This window comes from Numenius arquata, chromosome 2 (genome assembly GCF_964106895.1).
Source record: "Numenius arquata chromosome 2, bNumArq3.hap1.1, whole genome shotgun sequence".
Taxonomy (NCBI): Eukaryota; Metazoa; Chordata; class Aves; order Charadriiformes; family Scolopacidae; genus Numenius; species Numenius arquata.
The window spans coordinates 76,318,221-76,335,632 of record NC_133577.1 but is presented as its reverse complement, the minus strand read 5'-3'; the positions used below and the strand labels follow the sequence as shown (position 1 = coordinate 76,335,632).

The 17,412-nt window shown below is 40.7% G+C and overlaps 1 protein-coding gene across 1 annotated transcript; it reads left to right on the top strand.

Annotated features, from left to right (window-relative positions):
* Positions 1-1,738: 1,738 nt before the first annotated feature.
* Positions 1,739-15,400, top strand: DMC1 (DNA meiotic recombinase 1). Its single transcript, XM_074168531.1, has 14 exons — positions 1,739-1,846; positions 3,526-3,616; positions 4,237-4,281; positions 6,838-6,984; positions 7,286-7,368; positions 7,972-8,024; positions 8,925-8,966; positions 10,111-10,183; positions 10,820-10,911; positions 11,654-11,727; positions 11,834-11,948; positions 12,806-12,866; positions 13,807-13,923; positions 14,732-15,400. The coding sequence occupies exons 2-14, from the start codon at positions 3,557-3,559 to the stop codon at positions 14,799-14,801; spliced, it is 1,032 nt and encodes a 343-aa protein (XP_074024632.1). The 5' UTR covers positions 1,739-1,846; positions 3,526-3,556; the 3' UTR covers positions 14,802-15,400.
* Positions 15,401-17,412: the final 2,012 nt, after the last annotated feature.

The following is a 17,412-nucleotide window of genomic DNA, read 5'->3' as shown; positions in this document are numbered from 1 at the left end:
CAGCACTGACAACACCTACGTGTGCTCTTAGCTGCCTCCTAATGCAGAGGAGTGGGGAAGTTTTCACAAGCACCTTGAGACTGGCTGAGATGCTGCTCCCATCCCTTCTGCCACCCAACCCCCTGTAAGAATGCGACAGAAAGACGCCTCAAAGCTCACTTGCCACAAGACTTCTGTTGCCTGTGTACCGATAACAAAGAATGTATGTCCTTGGTTCTCAAAACAACTGTACCCTCTGCCCCTAAAACTTGCCTGCCTTGCAAGGCCCAGCACTACTTGTGCAGCAGAGGCAAGGGGGGCTCATGCAGCAACCGTGTCAGACAATGATTGGGTGGGACCCCCCCCCACACGCAGCAGAGCAGTGATCCCGAGGGGCAGCCAGTGATGCCTCCTGCTCTCGGGAGTGTGCCCACAGCTCCTTTACTACTTGAGTCCCAGACCAACTGTCCGGCCAGAGGTGATCTAAAATGGGTGACTGCTTCCCAAGCACTGTCTCCAAGAAGACTGGAGACTCGTAGAAGCGTTTGTATCCTCAGAAGCACCTTTCCCATCCTTTTAAAATGGCAGATTAAGTCATGCATGTGACTCGGCCTCATTTTCTTGGCCTGGGACTTCAGGCAACTCACTTCTCTTCCAGCTTTTGGAAATGGATGCTCGTGGGACAGGTTTTGTTCATCCGTTCCAAAAACACTGTGTGCCTTGCTGAGGAAGATGCACGCGTGGAACCTGGTAACACAAAGCTGAGCTGTGTTGAACTGAACCCCCTCCAAACCAATGCCATTCCATCATGTTATTACCAGGCCTGTCTTTGCCAGCTGTAAAATATGGGCAATACCCTATTCCTTAGAGATGGCAAATAGAGCAATTTATACAGTTTAGAAGAATCTCGAAGTCACTGAAGACAATAATCCAGCAGTATTTCGGCGCTGGGCCACGGGGAGGGTGTGAAGAAAGGGACCGCCCCCATTCCTGTCAGGGGCCCGCGCGCCTCCCCCACAGCGGCCTGGCGGCAGCGCGAGCACCAGCCTCGGTTTGGCGGCGGGAGGGCCCCGCCCGCGGCGGGAAACGCGGCGGGCCTCTTCCCTCAGGAGGAGGAGGAGGCAGAGGAAGCGGGCGGCAGCAAGGGCAGCTTGGGCTGGAGTAGGGAACTCAGGTCCCTGCGCGCTTGGGGTATCCTAAACACTCGCAGCCCCGGAGGTGCCCGGGGATGAGCTGTGTTTTAATTATCGTTGTAATTTTGACGGGGAATTTCGGTGCTCCACGGGGTGGGTGGACTTCAGAGGTGCCTCACCCTTTGGGAACAGAAATTTACATTCCCTGAAAAGGCAGCTGTCAAGGAAAAGCCAAACCAACCCCTGTGTCGATATAGGATTAATTGTTTATTCTCATCTGAGTCAATAGATGCGAAATTCCACCACAGTGCCCCTTGGGACAGGCCAGGTGGCTCCTGCCCCTAACGCAGGGCCGTGTTTCTGTAAACTCAGAACCAGCCTGTTAAACCCAAGGCTGTGCCCTGGGCCCGGGTCCCTGTCACACCCACAGCCTGTGTCCCTTGAAAAGAGCGCAGCGTGAAGGTCTTCCTCAACTATCCTAATGAAGAGTGCCCAGGGCAGGAACAAGAGGGTTGGGGCACCCGAGGTGGCACAAAAGTGTTTGTGTTTCCTCACAAAGATTCTCATTTCTTCATGGATTTGCTGTGTTGTCTCAGACTTTCACCCTTTTATGTGCTTCACCCCAGGTGGCAGCGGATGAAATCCTCTGGGCCTTTGGTGCACTGACACACCAGCAACGGGAGGACCCTCCACTGAACAGGAGAATTTTATTCATCCCTCAGGCTTTTAGTAGGGTGTGGAATAGATTTCTTCGTTTCCCCTCCTAGCCCGCAGGAAGGCGCAGGTCCGGGTTTGCCTCATTTTTGTGCTGTGAGATGCCAATTGCCTAAGGATGGGGAGTAGGAGAACGATCCCATGACCTGTTCAGCTGTGCTTGGAGTGCAGGGTTATGTGCATTTCAGGAGGATATTTTTAATGGAGAAGGGGACTGTAATACAGTTGTAATGCCTTTTTGCATTACTTGGGGTTTTTTCTTTCAGTATTTGAAGCTAAGGGGTTTTTTAAATCTTTTCAAATATTTTTAATTAATGTTTTACTGTAATTATTTTTTCTGACTTACATTAGGCATGATTTCGCATTCTGTAATTATCAGGGTTCTGACAGAAATTAAATATATCCTGACAGTATCAGAAACAACTGATTTGATAGGAATACTTCTGTTAAATACTAACAGAAATAACTCCATCATATTTTCACTCCAAAACCAAATAAGATCGTTCTAAAATTATATTTTCTTTTTCACTTCTCCTAGCTTCTATACACAAGATTCTTGCAAGCAAATTAGGCAGACTTTAAGTATCTATTTGGAAGCTGAAAAAAACTATTTGCAGATATTTAGCCTAAATTATCCCACCCTCTGTTAGATGTAGCCCATCTTGTAGTTTCATAATAAACCTGAATAAGCTTTCATGGCTTTTATTAACAAGGATGAGCAAGCAAACATATATACACGTCTCACAATTAAGACAGAAGCAACCCATCCATTTACAAAACCACAAAAATGATACAACAGGTTATAAGATTATATTTCTAAGGAACTACTTTGTATTAATTTTTCTTGCATTCATAAAATTTAAGGAGATTTACTTAAGGAGAAAGTACTTTGCTTTCTATTTGACCATGCTATCAGTAAGTGCCTATTCTGGCTTTAGGCCTTGCTTGTAGGAAATCACGTAAAGAGGGTAGTGAGGCTGTAGTGGAGTACAGACATGGCAAGTTAACCATGAAAAATCCTGAAATTAGCTCTGTGTATGTTTTTGCATAATAAAAGCCTCAGATTTTTATTATCCTTCCTTTATTCTCTTCATGTAAGGGCATTCTCTTCTTACAGTCATTACTTCCACGTCTTCAGCATTTATTAGGTATTCTGAACTCCAGTAAGAACTTGGAAACAAATACAGCTTTATAGTCTACTCTGAAGATAGATGACTCAGGAGTTGTAGCCTTCTCAATAGGACTGCTTTGTGGGCTGTCACATACAGATGGAGAAGCTGAGATGTTGCTTAGCCTTCCTGTTACCCATTCTGTCTGCAGCTCTGCTGACTTTGTTATAAAAGTACAGACTGCCTGTAACTTTCTTTCCAGAATAAATCCACTAATGATAAATCATTTAAAATGTTCCCACCTCCAAACTCACCTCTGACCTAAGATTGTCACAAGGGAATGAGATCTCTTCTCCTAATACTTGTTAAACTGTTTCGAGCCAAACTGGTTCATCGGAGAGTAACACTAGATTTTCTCCTTTTGGTCTGGTAGGTCAGGCAACAAAGAGTTGGAAGCAGAAACCAAGTTTAAATCTGTATGTGATGGTACACTGAGAAGGTTCTGTAGTTCAAGGACTTTTTAAAAGTCCTTTTACAATCATTTACTCATTTATTGACACCCAAATAATATCTTTGTTTGCATTTCCCAGTAGTGATCAATACTTTATTGCCTGCTCTTTCATGATGAAGGCCACGGACGATCAAGTTGTCCAAGAAGAACCAGGATACCAGGATGATGAGGTAAATTTACGGTTGATTGAAAAATATTTGTGGCAAATGTTGTTTGAAGGTATTTTGATAGTGTTATGAAATCCACAGAGAGACAGGAGGTCCCCAAAGACCGTTAGGGAGTTCAATGCATTTAAAATTTTGTTCCATTCTAATACCAAGAAAATCTCACTCTTCTAGTCCCTGTGCAGCCTTGCTCTTCAAATACTCATTAACCTTTCAAAAGCTACGCACAGTTTTTAATGGGATTATCTTTATTCCTTTATACTTTGCACTTCTATATTAAATGCAAGGGGACTGTCAGTTATTTTTATGCTTCTGAGGAATGGTCATCACCCTGAAAAGCTGAGAAACTGTGGTGGAAAAAATCAGGGTGATGATGATTGTAACACAAGTTTTATTAGCACAGCAGAGGATTGCTTGCCTGTGAAGATACACTGTATGAAGAAGATGATAAGAAATACGTAGCCCTTCTTGGCTCACTATGGCTTTGCTTATTTGAGTAGTCCAACAAGATATATATTATTATGGAAAATCCTTTAAATGTGTACAAATGTGAAACAGACATATCATGAGATAGATGTAATTACAAGAAAAAGCGAAATCTATTTTTTTTCCTGCTATTTTTTTAGGAATCCTTTTTTCAGGATATTGACCTGCTACAGAAGCATGGAATTGTAAGTATTAGCAATGACTTTACAGCACAGAATTGTCCATGTAAAGGTATTGTAAGGTTATTTCCAAAAGCATATACACGTTGATAAAAATAACTGGAATTCCTCCTTGCGATAAATTCTAAATCATTCATGTGAAGACAAATTTTGCCTCTGGTGATAAGCCAGGTTTTCAGAAAATCTCATTCCCATCAGATTCCTAAATAAGGTGGCAAGTTATTCAAAGTATTTAGCACCCAGCACTCTTGAAAAACCAACTACTTGCTAATTTATTTGAAAACTGTGTGATAGATTACTTCCTGTTCCTGCCAATCTTTGTAATTACTCCTGCATTTTTGGTGCCTGTGAAATTACACTGTGACAATTGTTGCTCTACTATTTTCAGCGTGCTGGTGAAGGGGGTAGAGTGGGAGTGAGGAAAATATTATTAGCTAGAGAAAAAAACGGTTAGTTTTCTTCATCAGATATGAATTCCTATAATCGTTATCACCATCATCATTATTATCACATACACATCACCTGTTTATTTGAATTACTATTATTATATGTTTATCCAGGAGATTGGCTCATGGATCAGAACCCCATTAGGTTCAGTGTTACAGAAGCAGAATAAAAAGTTGAGTTTGTGCGATATAATGTGAAATTGAACTTTCAGATAAATGACTACAGATGGATACAGACAGAGAGGACACAGATACAGTGGGACAGCATTAGTCAGCAGCATGATTACCGGGCTCAGCATGTCAGCAGTGTACCTGTTGTCAACCTTTTTTATTGGCAATTCATTGACAGTTTTAGAGAGAGTTTTGAAGAAGGATCATGAGGTTGGGAACTCGTTGGGTTGCCATGAGTCAACATAGAAAAAATACATGAATTCTTGTGTTAAAAAAATTTGACAAGTTGACCAAAGAGGCTGACTTCATGAGCTGGAAGGTCCTAGCCTGTCAATATTAAATGAGGCATGGTATGCAGAGAATGATACTAAGGTATGAAAGATCTTGAAAATAAAGAATGATGACTTAGGCTGTTCTTCTGGCTTAATAAGAGTTTCCTGCTCCTTTTCTTTTTTTTTTTTTTTTCTTTTTTCTTCCTTCCAAGTGGTTATTCCCACACCCCGGGGAAGTTTTTGTTCTCAGCTATGCCAGTTAAAATCTTTGTGTCGACATATGGTAATGCATATCTGTTAAATTCATTTGCTTAAAGAAATAGTTTTTGTAGGTTTAGATTTTTTTCCCTATAAGTAGAGAGAGAAATATTTACTATATCTGACTGTGGCCACAATGAGAGTCAGATTAGCACAACCTAGGCTGTGGTTTGATGTTTACCACAAGTGTTTGGTAGGAATTAAGGTGCTGTGACCTTGTAGCCTCTGCTGAGTGTTCCTGCTCCTAAAGCATGCCATCCCTTCTTCTGGCACATCTCCTTTTGAAGCCACCTTGTGAACTGGATTTGTGAACCAGAAAGACAAAGCCACCGAAGAAATGCAGCATCACGGTAATGCATTTAAGGTTTTGGTCTAGGAAAAAAAAAAAATCTTTGCAGCAGTAGTCTGTTGTCTTAATAGAAAAACACAATAAAAGAGTTCAATCCTTTTTACATTTCTGGTTATCATGTTCTTTTAGGTGGAAGAGTCATTTTTATTCGTGACTGATTTTACCTCATCCATCTCTATTAATGTAATAATCAAAAAACACATCACAGGATGAGAAATAAGCTTCCAAATGAACATGACTAATTTCTAAGATAGCACCACTCCATTCTTACGTCCCATGCACCCACATGCTCTAGATAAATAGATTCAGTTTGTAAGTTACTACTTTTTTTCAAAGAAAAATCTTGTCTGGAAATGATAAATTGAAGTATCCCAAACCTTTCACGTAGTATGTTTTCTGGTGAGTAATCTGTTGTTTGCCTTTAAGTTTCCAGTGATGTCAGAATCATAAAATGAGGTGAGAGGAGGCGAAATGTGTCAGCAGGGCGCTGAGTGAAGTCACGCTGTACCCAATTTATGAAAAACTCATTCCAGCCCAAAGTGTTGGTCAGATCTGGAGGCTCCATTTGTTTTAAACTGGACATACGCAGCAGTTAGAGTCGGCTTCTGGCGATCCATGCGAGTCAGCTCCCAATTATCCATGATCAGATTATCTGGTTTACAGATCATCTGCGCTAAGGGACCAAGGACAGATTGAGGGTTATAGGGTTTACTGGGTTGGTCTCCATACTACCCGAAATAATCCGTCCTGTTTCCTTAGTACCAGCTTGGATCTAGAAAGACTGACACTGAACAGGGACAAGGAAATACAACTGGACCCAAGACACCTTTCTCTCAAAAGCACCAGGATCTGGGCTCTGCACCATGATCCCTCACACCAATGATACTCAACATTTTCTGTTGTTGGTGTCATAAAATACAAAATGAAAAGTTTACTGTAAATCTGTTTCTTTCTTGGTGAAAATACACATGCATATGAATGTATGATAAAATGTGTTTCAAAGGTTTACTTCGCCTTCTAGTTGTTAACTGTCACGAGTATTCACAGAAGGGAACTTTCTTCACAGAACGTAGCAGATATTAAAAAACTGAAATCAGTTGGGATCTGCACTATCAAGGGCATCCAGATGACCACAAGGCGGGCACTGTGCAATGTGAAAGGGCTTTCAGAAGCCAAAGTGGACAAGATTAAAGAAGCCGCAAACAAGCTTATTGTAAGCCAATCACTTTCCTGATAGTTTAAACTTATGCTGGCCTCTCCAAAATGCTGTGCATCGTTTCTCTTAACAGATTTTTTTCACATCACCAAGAAAATTTTGAAAATTATTCTGCTTGTTACTCTAAAGGGATAATACTTAATACTCTACAACAACCAGACAAATGCTGTGGGGCTTTTCATACCCAGCCTGTGTAAATGAAGCTAGGGTAGAGAGAAGATACTTAGGTGGGATATTGCACTTTACCTTCAGGTTAGAGCCAAAATAAATCTCTCATGTTCTCTTTGGTCCTCCTTAGGAACCAGGCTTCCTGACCGCCTTTGAGTACAGTGAAAAACGGAAGATGGTATTTCATATTACCACTGGCAGCCAGGAATTTGAGTAAGCTTATCTCTACTTAAACCCTTCCTTAGTCCAATAATTGTTGTTCAATTGAACAATAATTCCTTATTGTTCCAATAATTGTGTTTATTGTCTTTAATTAGAGACAAAAATATAAAGGAACAAATATTCAGCTAGGACACCTAGGTTGCCTTGCATTTGGAGCTAGCGCTGGTTCAAAGATGCCTGCATCAGTAAGCAGCAAAACCAACTCCTTTTCTACAGTCATTGTAAACAGAGTTTGTATCCAGAAATCCTGAGCATATAATTTTTTCTCCCAGTCAAAACAACCTGCAGGTCTCAGGTCAAAATTAAAAGTCTTCAAGACCTCCCTTGAGATATTTTTATCCTTTCAAAGCTGTTTTCTCTCTTCTTCTTTCCAGTAATAATTTATGTAGATTTTTCTCTTGCATACAGAAAGGAAGGTTGAGAAAGAGATAATTCTTTATGAATCAGTGATCATTTAGTGCCCTGCACTTAATGCATCAAGAGAGGGCCTTCAGGGTAGAAACAATTTTTCTTAAAGTAGCAAAAATTTCTCTTTTTTACTTTCTTCTTGTGATTTTGTGGGTTTAACAATAACAATTCTCTCCCTTTCTCCAGTAAACTTCTGGGTGGTGGAATTGAAAGCATGGCAATCACTGAGGCCTTTGGAGGTGAGGAAACCACATTAAATGAGTATTATGGAACAAAGAATTGCAGCTTAGTTTAGATTTTAAATCAAGCTGGATCACTTCTATCAAACTTAATGACATTGTAGTCATGAAGATGAGTACCTGCATGAATGTAAAAAGAAAGAATCCACTTCTCTTAGTGTTTTCCCATTTTTCCTCTTCATTTGCTTGCAGACTAAGTTTGAGCTGAGTAATTGTTAGACTTGGGGCATGCTGATTCAATACAACATAGCATTAGTAACACTATTACTAATATGTCATATAGGAAAGATTTCCCTGGTGCAATATGTGTTCCTTTCCAGTAACAAAACTGCCACAAAAGATATTTTATAGGATATATTGCATTTCATATAAGATTTTGAAATTACAATTAAGTTACTATTATAGTAAATTTGATCAGTTAGTGGTTAACACTTCAACAACAATAAGAGCTTGTAAAACACAGTACTCTTCCCTTTAGAAAAGATAAACTGGAGACTAACATGATTTGATATAATGAGATTAATAAACTCATAAGCTTCTCCTTGATCATTTTACTGAAAGTGAAACTGGGCCAAGCGAGTGGAATCAACCATTTCTCCCTCTTCCCCCTCAGTTAACACTTTTCCACAGGTGCCATGTACTTTTAACTTCTACACAGAAAAGAATCAATGACCTTAGCAATCAAGCATGATCAAATTAAAGCATTTCAGATTTTGCTTTTCATGTAACACATTTCTATTGCACAAAATATGATTTATAAATCGGGGTGAAATGAATTTTAAAAGGTAGAGATAAATTTTGTTAAGTAATAGTGTTTCTAACTGCAATAACTCCTGAATCTGGCAAACTCAGAAAAAGAAACCCTGATCATTTTTTTTTTTCCTTTTCTTTATCTAACAGAGTTCCGGACAGGAAAAACCCAGCTCTCTCACACCCTTTGTGGTAGGTGTACTACTTTAAAAGAGAGAGATGTTTCTTCTCAGTGAATCCATTCTTTACAACTATACCAGAATTAAACACATAGAGACAAGTCACAATCTTTTATCTCTAGAAATACAGAGAAACTGATCTTGGTGACTCTTACCTCTGTTAATTGTGTTTGAGTAGAGAACTCATATAAATTATTACTTTTTAATACTGCTCACATCGATGTAAGTTTTGCCATACGGAGAGAGATGATAGCGGACTGTCTTAGAGAAACAGGTGAAACACACCATCTGGAAAAGCAGAGCACAAATATGGGTTACAGGGGGACTAATTTCCTGGTTTCAAGAGGTTTTGCTGAATATGACATTCTGAAAGGGCACTGAAAGGATACTACTGGCTGACAGTAACTGGATAAACAAAGACTTTGGCAGTCACCATATTCAGGCAGTGCCAAATACAGCAGGACTGATTTCCCAGTGATAATCTCTCAATGTGTAAATAGTAGTAAATAATAACTAATGTTACTATTAATGCTGCTGGAATATAGTTACCAGACACTGGACAGGCAAATGTTCCCTTAAATAAACCTTTATGGCACCTTCTGGAAAAATAAGGCCTCTTCTGTTTACTATAGTCTAATGGTCAGCAGAGTCATACCCTTTTGCATGAATGATTACAACTGAATCGAGTATTTTAGCTTATTCACTCCAAAGAGACTAAACCCACAATCAGTAACTATTCGCGTATCAGGAAAAATTAATATCCAAAGAATTTGTGATCATATAAGTTACAGCTGGGGGAAAAAAACCACCCTACTAAATCAATACCATTAATTTGTGCAGAGGATTAAGAGTATGCTTTGTGCGTAAGAACTTGTTAATAATATCCTTACCTATTTTCAATGTACAATATACAGATGTAGTGATGGTACTCAGTAAAACACAATTTTGACACCATTAATTAAATCTCATCTGCTCTCAAATTGAGAAAAGGGGCTTGAGTTTCTTCTCAAGATGGTGGTAAGCCTTCAGATACTCCCGATTTCAACATTAATTAAAACTGGTGGTTCTTTGTGATATGGCTAAGCAGTCGTATCTTTATTAAAGTAAGAAAGTATTTTTCCTGCTTTTTCATTTTGATCTTCTATGATTCACCGCAGTGACAGCTCAGCTTCCAGGACCAAACGGCTACACAGGTGGAAAGATTATCTTCATTGATACTGAAAACACTTTGTATCTTTTGGGTTGTTAAAAGCTACAGGTAGGAAGAACTGTAAAGACAGTTCATTTCGTTATAAGCAAGTAGGAGGCTCCAGATAACTTCATACATGTAAAGTATTATGATTGGCACAGAAAGCCTGGAGAGCACAGTGTGTAGTGGCCCACAAGGCAGTGACTTTTTTCTCTGTCATTTGATGTAATCTAACCTGGAAAAATTAGAGTTAGGATACAGATTTTATATTAACTGTTTTTTGGGGTTTTTTTGAGATCTAATACACTTCTACAGGTGATAGAAGCTTTTCTATTTACTTCAAGAGGAATTCATCTAAGTATTAAACACTATTTTTGACACTGTATCTGTGGTAGACTGTGTATAAATAGGTTTTGCTCACAGCTAAATTCATAAAGCACAGATATCTGTATGTCAACTCTTCCCACCTCAAACCCTAGACACGAAACAAATTATCATCGTGAGCCTTAAACTATCTTTAGGGTATGTGGGACAGTGTGAAGAGAGTCAGTCTTCTCTAGGATCAAAATAAATACCATTCTTCCCCCCTCACCCCCAGTTCTATTTTGGAGTGGAGTTTTATTATTTTCAGAGCATGGTTTGTACAAAGAGAAATCCTTAACTCTGACTAATGTCAGCCGACCAGACCGTCTTCGTGACATTGCTGATCGCTTCAACCTTGACCACGATGCAGTACTTGACAACGTGCTGTATGCACGTGCATATACCAGTAAGACCATTATTACAACTGGTGCGATACCTGTGTTTTTTCTCTAAGGCTGTCGTTTTAATAGTCCCCAGTTTATTAACTGAGGTTGCCCAGATTGCCCACTGAGGATCATGAAGAATGTTTTGCTGCTAACAAAAGAAGTTTTAAGCTTGCTTCCATTTTCTGTTTCTGGTGTTGTACACCAGACAGGCTCAGAGTAAGTATTCCAATGAACGTAACCTCGATTGCCTGAATGTAAGCTAATTCTATAAATGCTGTTGAGAAATTCCCTATCATCTTGTGAATGGAACTTCATAGGGACAGCTCCAGCACGCTCTGTCATAAGACATTGCATTAAAACTTTGAGGAAGTTTTAATCAGGACTTTTTAGAGTACAGGATGAACATGAATAATGTTATTAATACAATTTCTGTGTGTCATTTAGTTCAACATTAAATTCAAATGTTTCTATTGCTTTTCTGCTCTTAACACAACAAAAAAAGTTGTCTTCATGCATAGTTCTGATGTGAGGCTTTTCCCAAAGAAGTTTTGTTAGCTGGGCAAGCAGGAACTAGAACCTGCAGAAGCACAGGCACCGCTGGTTACTGTAGAGGTAGCTTGTTATTGAGCAATGAATTTAAAACTGCTGGCAAAGAAAATACAAACACTGCAGACATTTCAGGGGAATTTTAAAATTCAGGCCTTTGTTCCTTCCGAGCTCTTTCTGGTCCTAATTTCACTTGGCAACTGTACTTCCCACCAGGTGAGCACCAGATGGAATTGCTTGACTATGTAGCAGCCAAGTTCCATGAGGAAGCTGGTATCTTCAAGCTATTGGTACAAGACTAATTTTTTTTTTTTTTTTGTTATGCTTACTGCTTTCAGAATATGTTTTCCTGTTTTCTTTCACGATACTTACTTATCTAGCATAATTACAATGCAGATCATTGACTCCATAATGGCACTTTTCCGTGTGGATTTCAGTGGTCGTGGAGAGTTGGCTGAACGACAACAGAAACTGGCTCAGATGCTGTCAAGGCTCCAAAAAATATCAGAAGGTAAGGGAGACATTGCAAAAATTTGGAAAACGTGGACTGGAGTTACTGGAACAGTAGCTGTTGGTAGCACAACCACCTAGTAGTCTGAGTGTATTATCAATCAGGCATTGGTCCAGGAATCTTTCCTCGCTTTACACTTCTGTCAGTTATCAAAAAGATCAAACTGATAATATATTATTGCAAGATGACAGACTAAGGAGCCTGTGGAACTATTCAACACTCAGAGTTTTCCTAGAAATACTGATAAGACCTAAAATAAGAAAATAGGTTGTAGAACTGGACAAATATCCAATAAGAGAAATGGTCTTCCCCAAATTTTAACAGTCTAAATAGATGAGAAATATGAACAATAGAAAAAAGGATGAAGGCACAGAGAGATGAAAAAGCTGTGTCCATTGCCACATTGCCAGTACTTTGCAATGCTCTGAGGGATGATGACAGGATGAATATGGTTCCTCCTCCTTGGAATGTCTCAGAAATGTTGACGAGGAATGAGTAAATGTTTTTTTTTTTTTTTCATGCAGTAAATTTAAAAAAAAACAAAGGGGCAAAGCGACAAAGGGAGGGAGAGGGACTGAGGGCAGGGAGCTAACAGGGAAGATGGGAACTGAGGAGGACTTGTTCAGTGGAATTCTGAAAAGTGCTCATTTTTGGCATGTTCTAGCTGAAGTCCCACAGGAGCAAATTTAGGCTGTCTCCCAATAAACTCCAGCCATCAGACATAAAGAATGTTTGCTTCTCTTTCATTTGAAATTTGAAGTGCTTCGGCAGCAGCCTTGCTTTTACCATGGATGGGAGAATATTTTGGAATTGTAATTGGATATAGTCCACCTTCTTTGCATTGTTTTCTGTTGCAGAATATAATGTGGCTGTGTTTGTGACCAACCAGATGACTGCTGATCCAGGAGCAACTATGACGTAAGATATTTTTTCTGTCTCTGATCAATTAAAAATCAATTTTTAATTGATCAGAGGGGGGATCTGATCAACACCTATAAATACTTAAAGGGTGGGTGTCAAGAGGATGGGGCCAGTCTTTTTTCAGTGGTGCACAGTTACAGGACAAGAGGAAATGGGCACAAACTTGAATGTAAGAAGTTCCATCTAAACCATGAGGAAGAACTTCTTTACTTTGAGGGTGGCAGAGCACTGGAACAGGCTGCCCAGGGAGGTGGTGGAGTCTCCTTCTCTGGAGACATTCAAAACCCGCCCGGACACGTTCCTGTGGAACCTGCTCTAGGTGGACCTGCTTTGGCAGGGGGGTTGGACTAGATGATCTCCAAAGGTCCCTTCCAACCCCATATCATTCTGTGATTCTGTGAAAAATGTCTTCTCTTTTATATTACATATTTAACAGAGATTAAAATTGAGATTGTATACAGCAAGAGGTGATTTGTGATTCTGTGAAGAGGCACCAAATTAAGGTTCAGATTGGTCATTGGTCCCTCTAGTATGATGAATCATTCATGGATGACACCTATAGGTTTCTCTCAGCTTTTGTAATGAGATTTTTAATGTTTATCTGCTGCCTGGCATGATGGCTTCTTTCACTGTCACTTCAACAAAGAGAGCAAGCCATAAAAAGTATTGAAAAAGTAGCCCATTTTCTTTTGGAGCAGCTTATATTTAGAGTTTAAGGTGTGTATTTCTTGAGCCTCTTGAATTTAATGGGTGGAAAATTATGCCAGCATTGAACATTTGAACATCCTATCTTGAGGCAAGTGTGTTAAAGTCCTTTTGATATATTTACCTATTTATTATTCATTACTGAGTTCAATGTGCCGCGTCTGGCAGTTAATCACAGTATTAACCCATGGAATTTGCACAGTGAATCATCACAATTTTCTCGCTAATTTAGCTTTCAGGCGGACCCAAAAAAGCCCATTGGGGGCCACATCCTCGCTCACGCTTCGACTACCAGGATTAGCCTGAGGAAAGGGAGAGGGGAGCTGCGTATTGCAAAGATATACGACAGGTAAATCACCTTTCCTTCACAGGAAGGAAGCTGTGTTATGAGCAACCAACCGTAAGGTGACAAAGTTCATGGTACTGAAATTTCATAGCTTGATAGCCGAGTCATGGTTTCAAACTAGCCATGTTTCTGGATAGTAAATTGAGAGAAAATCTGAAAGGACAAACTAATTAACAGACGTAAAGTTATCTTCATAGAATCATAGAATGGTTGGAGTTGGAAGGGACCTTAAAGATCATCGAGTTCCAAACCCCCTGCCATGGGGGGGGGGTGTTGTGTATTGCATACATTAAATTACATAATCTTTCATCATAAATCCTACTAGATACTCATCTCTTAAAGGAGATCATCAAATAGTTTGGTAAGACTGGCAGTCCCTTGGCAGGAATATTCGAGAGCTGTTAAATTACTAAATTTTGCTGATCACTACAATTACTATCCCTTTACCTGGTAAGCTGTGGCAGACGCAAGTAATTATAAATCATACTAGTGGGACTGCATGGAGAGACCAGTGTTTCTGGTCAGGGACTAAGAAATTGAGGGTTTGCACAGACAGACTCCTTCCTTCTCCTGCACCTTCTCCATTCCCCTGTTCTCGTGTTTGTCATCTTCCAAGAGGTGGATTTCACATTTTGAAATGTGAATCTTGAGAATGTTGATCACATTCTACAGTTTGCACATAGGTACAAAGATGTGGAAGTATTCAGGTTGCTTACACTTAGAACATTTGGGGGACTGTTTCACATCTGCATTTAACATGGGGAAACCCACAAGTTCCTTGTTTCTTTTTTTTTTTTTTTTATTTCCCCAGCCCCGAGATGCCTGAAAACGAAGCCACATTTGCAATAACTGCTGGAGGGATTGGAGATGCCAAAGAATAGGCAGAAAACTAATGTAAATGTACAGCTGAAAACCACCTGGGCAGTTGGGATGAAGATTTGAGTGAGGTCATCAGCTACCTGGCTGCATTTCTATCTTTTGGGAACCATTTGAGATATTTCGGGAGAACATTGGGATGAACTCTGTACAGTTCAGTTTTACCGATCTTAATAGAATTTGGTTCATTTAGGGTCTTCGTTTTTCAATTGCACTTTCAGCAGACCAAGATTTAAGAAATAAGCTTATGAATGGTTCAGAGAATCCTTTTCCTATATTTTGTGGAAATCAAAGCTGTCCTTTCACATGAGATTAATATACTCCTTTTTAGTTTCTTTCAAAGAGAGTGTCTATGTGGTAGAATTGAATAGCGTGAAATGGAACAGAATTGGAATGAACTGTTACAAAGTTGACATAAATAGAAGGAAAAGGCAGTGGCAGCCCAAGAACTTGGAACAAGTTACTTTAAAAATACATTTTTAAGCATTTTTAAGTTGACTAGGTAATTTTTGTATTTTTATTTAGCATTTTCTATTTTTTTTGATAGAATGTTTTAAAACTGTTCTTATTAAAGTTAAAAATAAAGATTATTAATTAGAACAGCACTCTGGTTATGTTTGGGTGCTTTGAATCAAAGCCTGCTCTCAATAATATTACCTCCCTGATCTGCCATGAGAGAAATAAACCTGGTGCAAGCAAAACACTTTAAAACTTTTTGTCTAGTTCTTTAAAGAAACAAGCTTTATATAATTGCCGTGGCAGTCTCCTAATATAAGTAAGAACACTAAAGATTATTATTAAATAACATTAAATACTAAAAAGCAGGAGAAAACAAAAACAGTGGCCGGAGAGAGGCTGACAACTGGTACTTACAGTGAGGGAAAGGCACTTAGGACTCGGCTGGCAGAGGGAGCGTGCCCGTGGGCCAGCCGGCACAGGCGGCGCTCCCAACTAGCCAGGGACGTTTGTCACGGGGGGGCAAAGGAAGAAGCCAGGAGTAAAGAGAGAAATCTGAGGACTGGGGGACCAATTCAGTTTACATTACCTCCAATGCTCATGGAATTGCTTGTTGTAAAATAAACTCAACCATTTATTTATTAGATGCTTTAAGGGAAGGCCTTACTCGGTCCTCTTGTATAACAATGCTAATTAGAGTGGGTCTAACTTTGGTGTCCGGTTAGAGAGCTTGTCGTTGCTGACATGACTTTTTTTTTTCTGTTTAGATTAACTAATGCATGTTAAGATAACATGATGTAAAAGACAGCAATGACCAGAAATTCATCCAAGAAGAGCCTGACACTGTAGCCAGGGTGTACCTTGTGACAGAGCTAGAGTCTGCCTTCCTCGAGTGCTTTCTTAGCAGATCGTTGATATTTTTTCCTGAGGTAAAGCACTACTTTTCACAGCGGAGGGAAACCTAGAGATACGAAGGCAAGGGAGGTTGGCTGATCTGAAGGAGCAGTAATGGAGCAGCAGTTATTTCAGGTAACACCTAGCTTTTTGCATGTACCAGTCTCTCCCACACCAGGCATTGCTATCTAATGGCCAAGTACCACTGTCGCCCGAGGCCCACCCACTCAGAAAGGCCAAAGGTTCTTCTAGAATTTTATTTTAACCACCAAGACTGCTTTTTGCTTTCTCGTGTATGTCACCCATCCATCCATCCATCCATCAAGTAAAACTAAAATGGTAAACAATTTGTCTCCTTCCACGCCAAGCTATTTGTTTCAAGGGCCTAAAAGTAGAGAGGGAGACTTTTCTGCCATTCTAACTGATTTTTGACAGCCCAGAAAGCACTAGGTGAGTTGGTTACCAGTTTACTTTCTGGAGAACTTGCCCTGAACCTCCTGCAGCTGCGGAGGGCGGTGTGTGACCGGGGGGAGGGGGGGGAAGGGGGCGCCGATGCCATTTTCTCCTGGCGCTTAGGCGAAGGCAAACATGGCTGCTGTCACTCCCGCCCCTGCCCCAGCGCCGCACCGACATCCCCCTACTGATCTGCCAGGGGAATAAAACCAACCAAACAGCTAAACAAATAAACAAACTAACAAACAAACAAAACAAAAACAAAACCGAGGAAAAACCCCAACCCGCCGCCGCGGAGCCCTGAAGGGCCGCTCTCGCCCCGCCGGGCCGGGCCGTTGCCGTTATTGTCTCCTCAGCCCCACTGCCACCGGCCATGGGGCCCGCGGGCGCGTAGGCGAAAGGCCGTATTCTCCAAACCCGGCTACGCGACAAAACCAACGTAAGCTTCCGACCCTCTGCCAACCCTGCCTGTACAACCCGCGGAAGAATTTTACGCACGGTCTCCCTTCCGGCCCTACGCAAGCCTGCGTTACGCAACTTGCGTACGCGGTGTACTTACGTAACGTACGCCTCGACCTGAGTTTTCCCTACCGTCTAGAAGGGGTTATGGGGTTGACTCCGTGCGTAGCAGACTTTGAGGAATAGGGAGAGCGTTACTCTCCTCCCTCTCTTCCTCACGCAGAGGCTCGGCTCAAGTAAAGGACGCTACGCACCTTTCGTAGCCTGCCCACGGCACGGAGCACTGTTTCACCAAAAGAGTTTAGGGCGTAGTTGGCTTCCGGGAATAGGCGTAGGTATTTTCTAGAGCCGCAG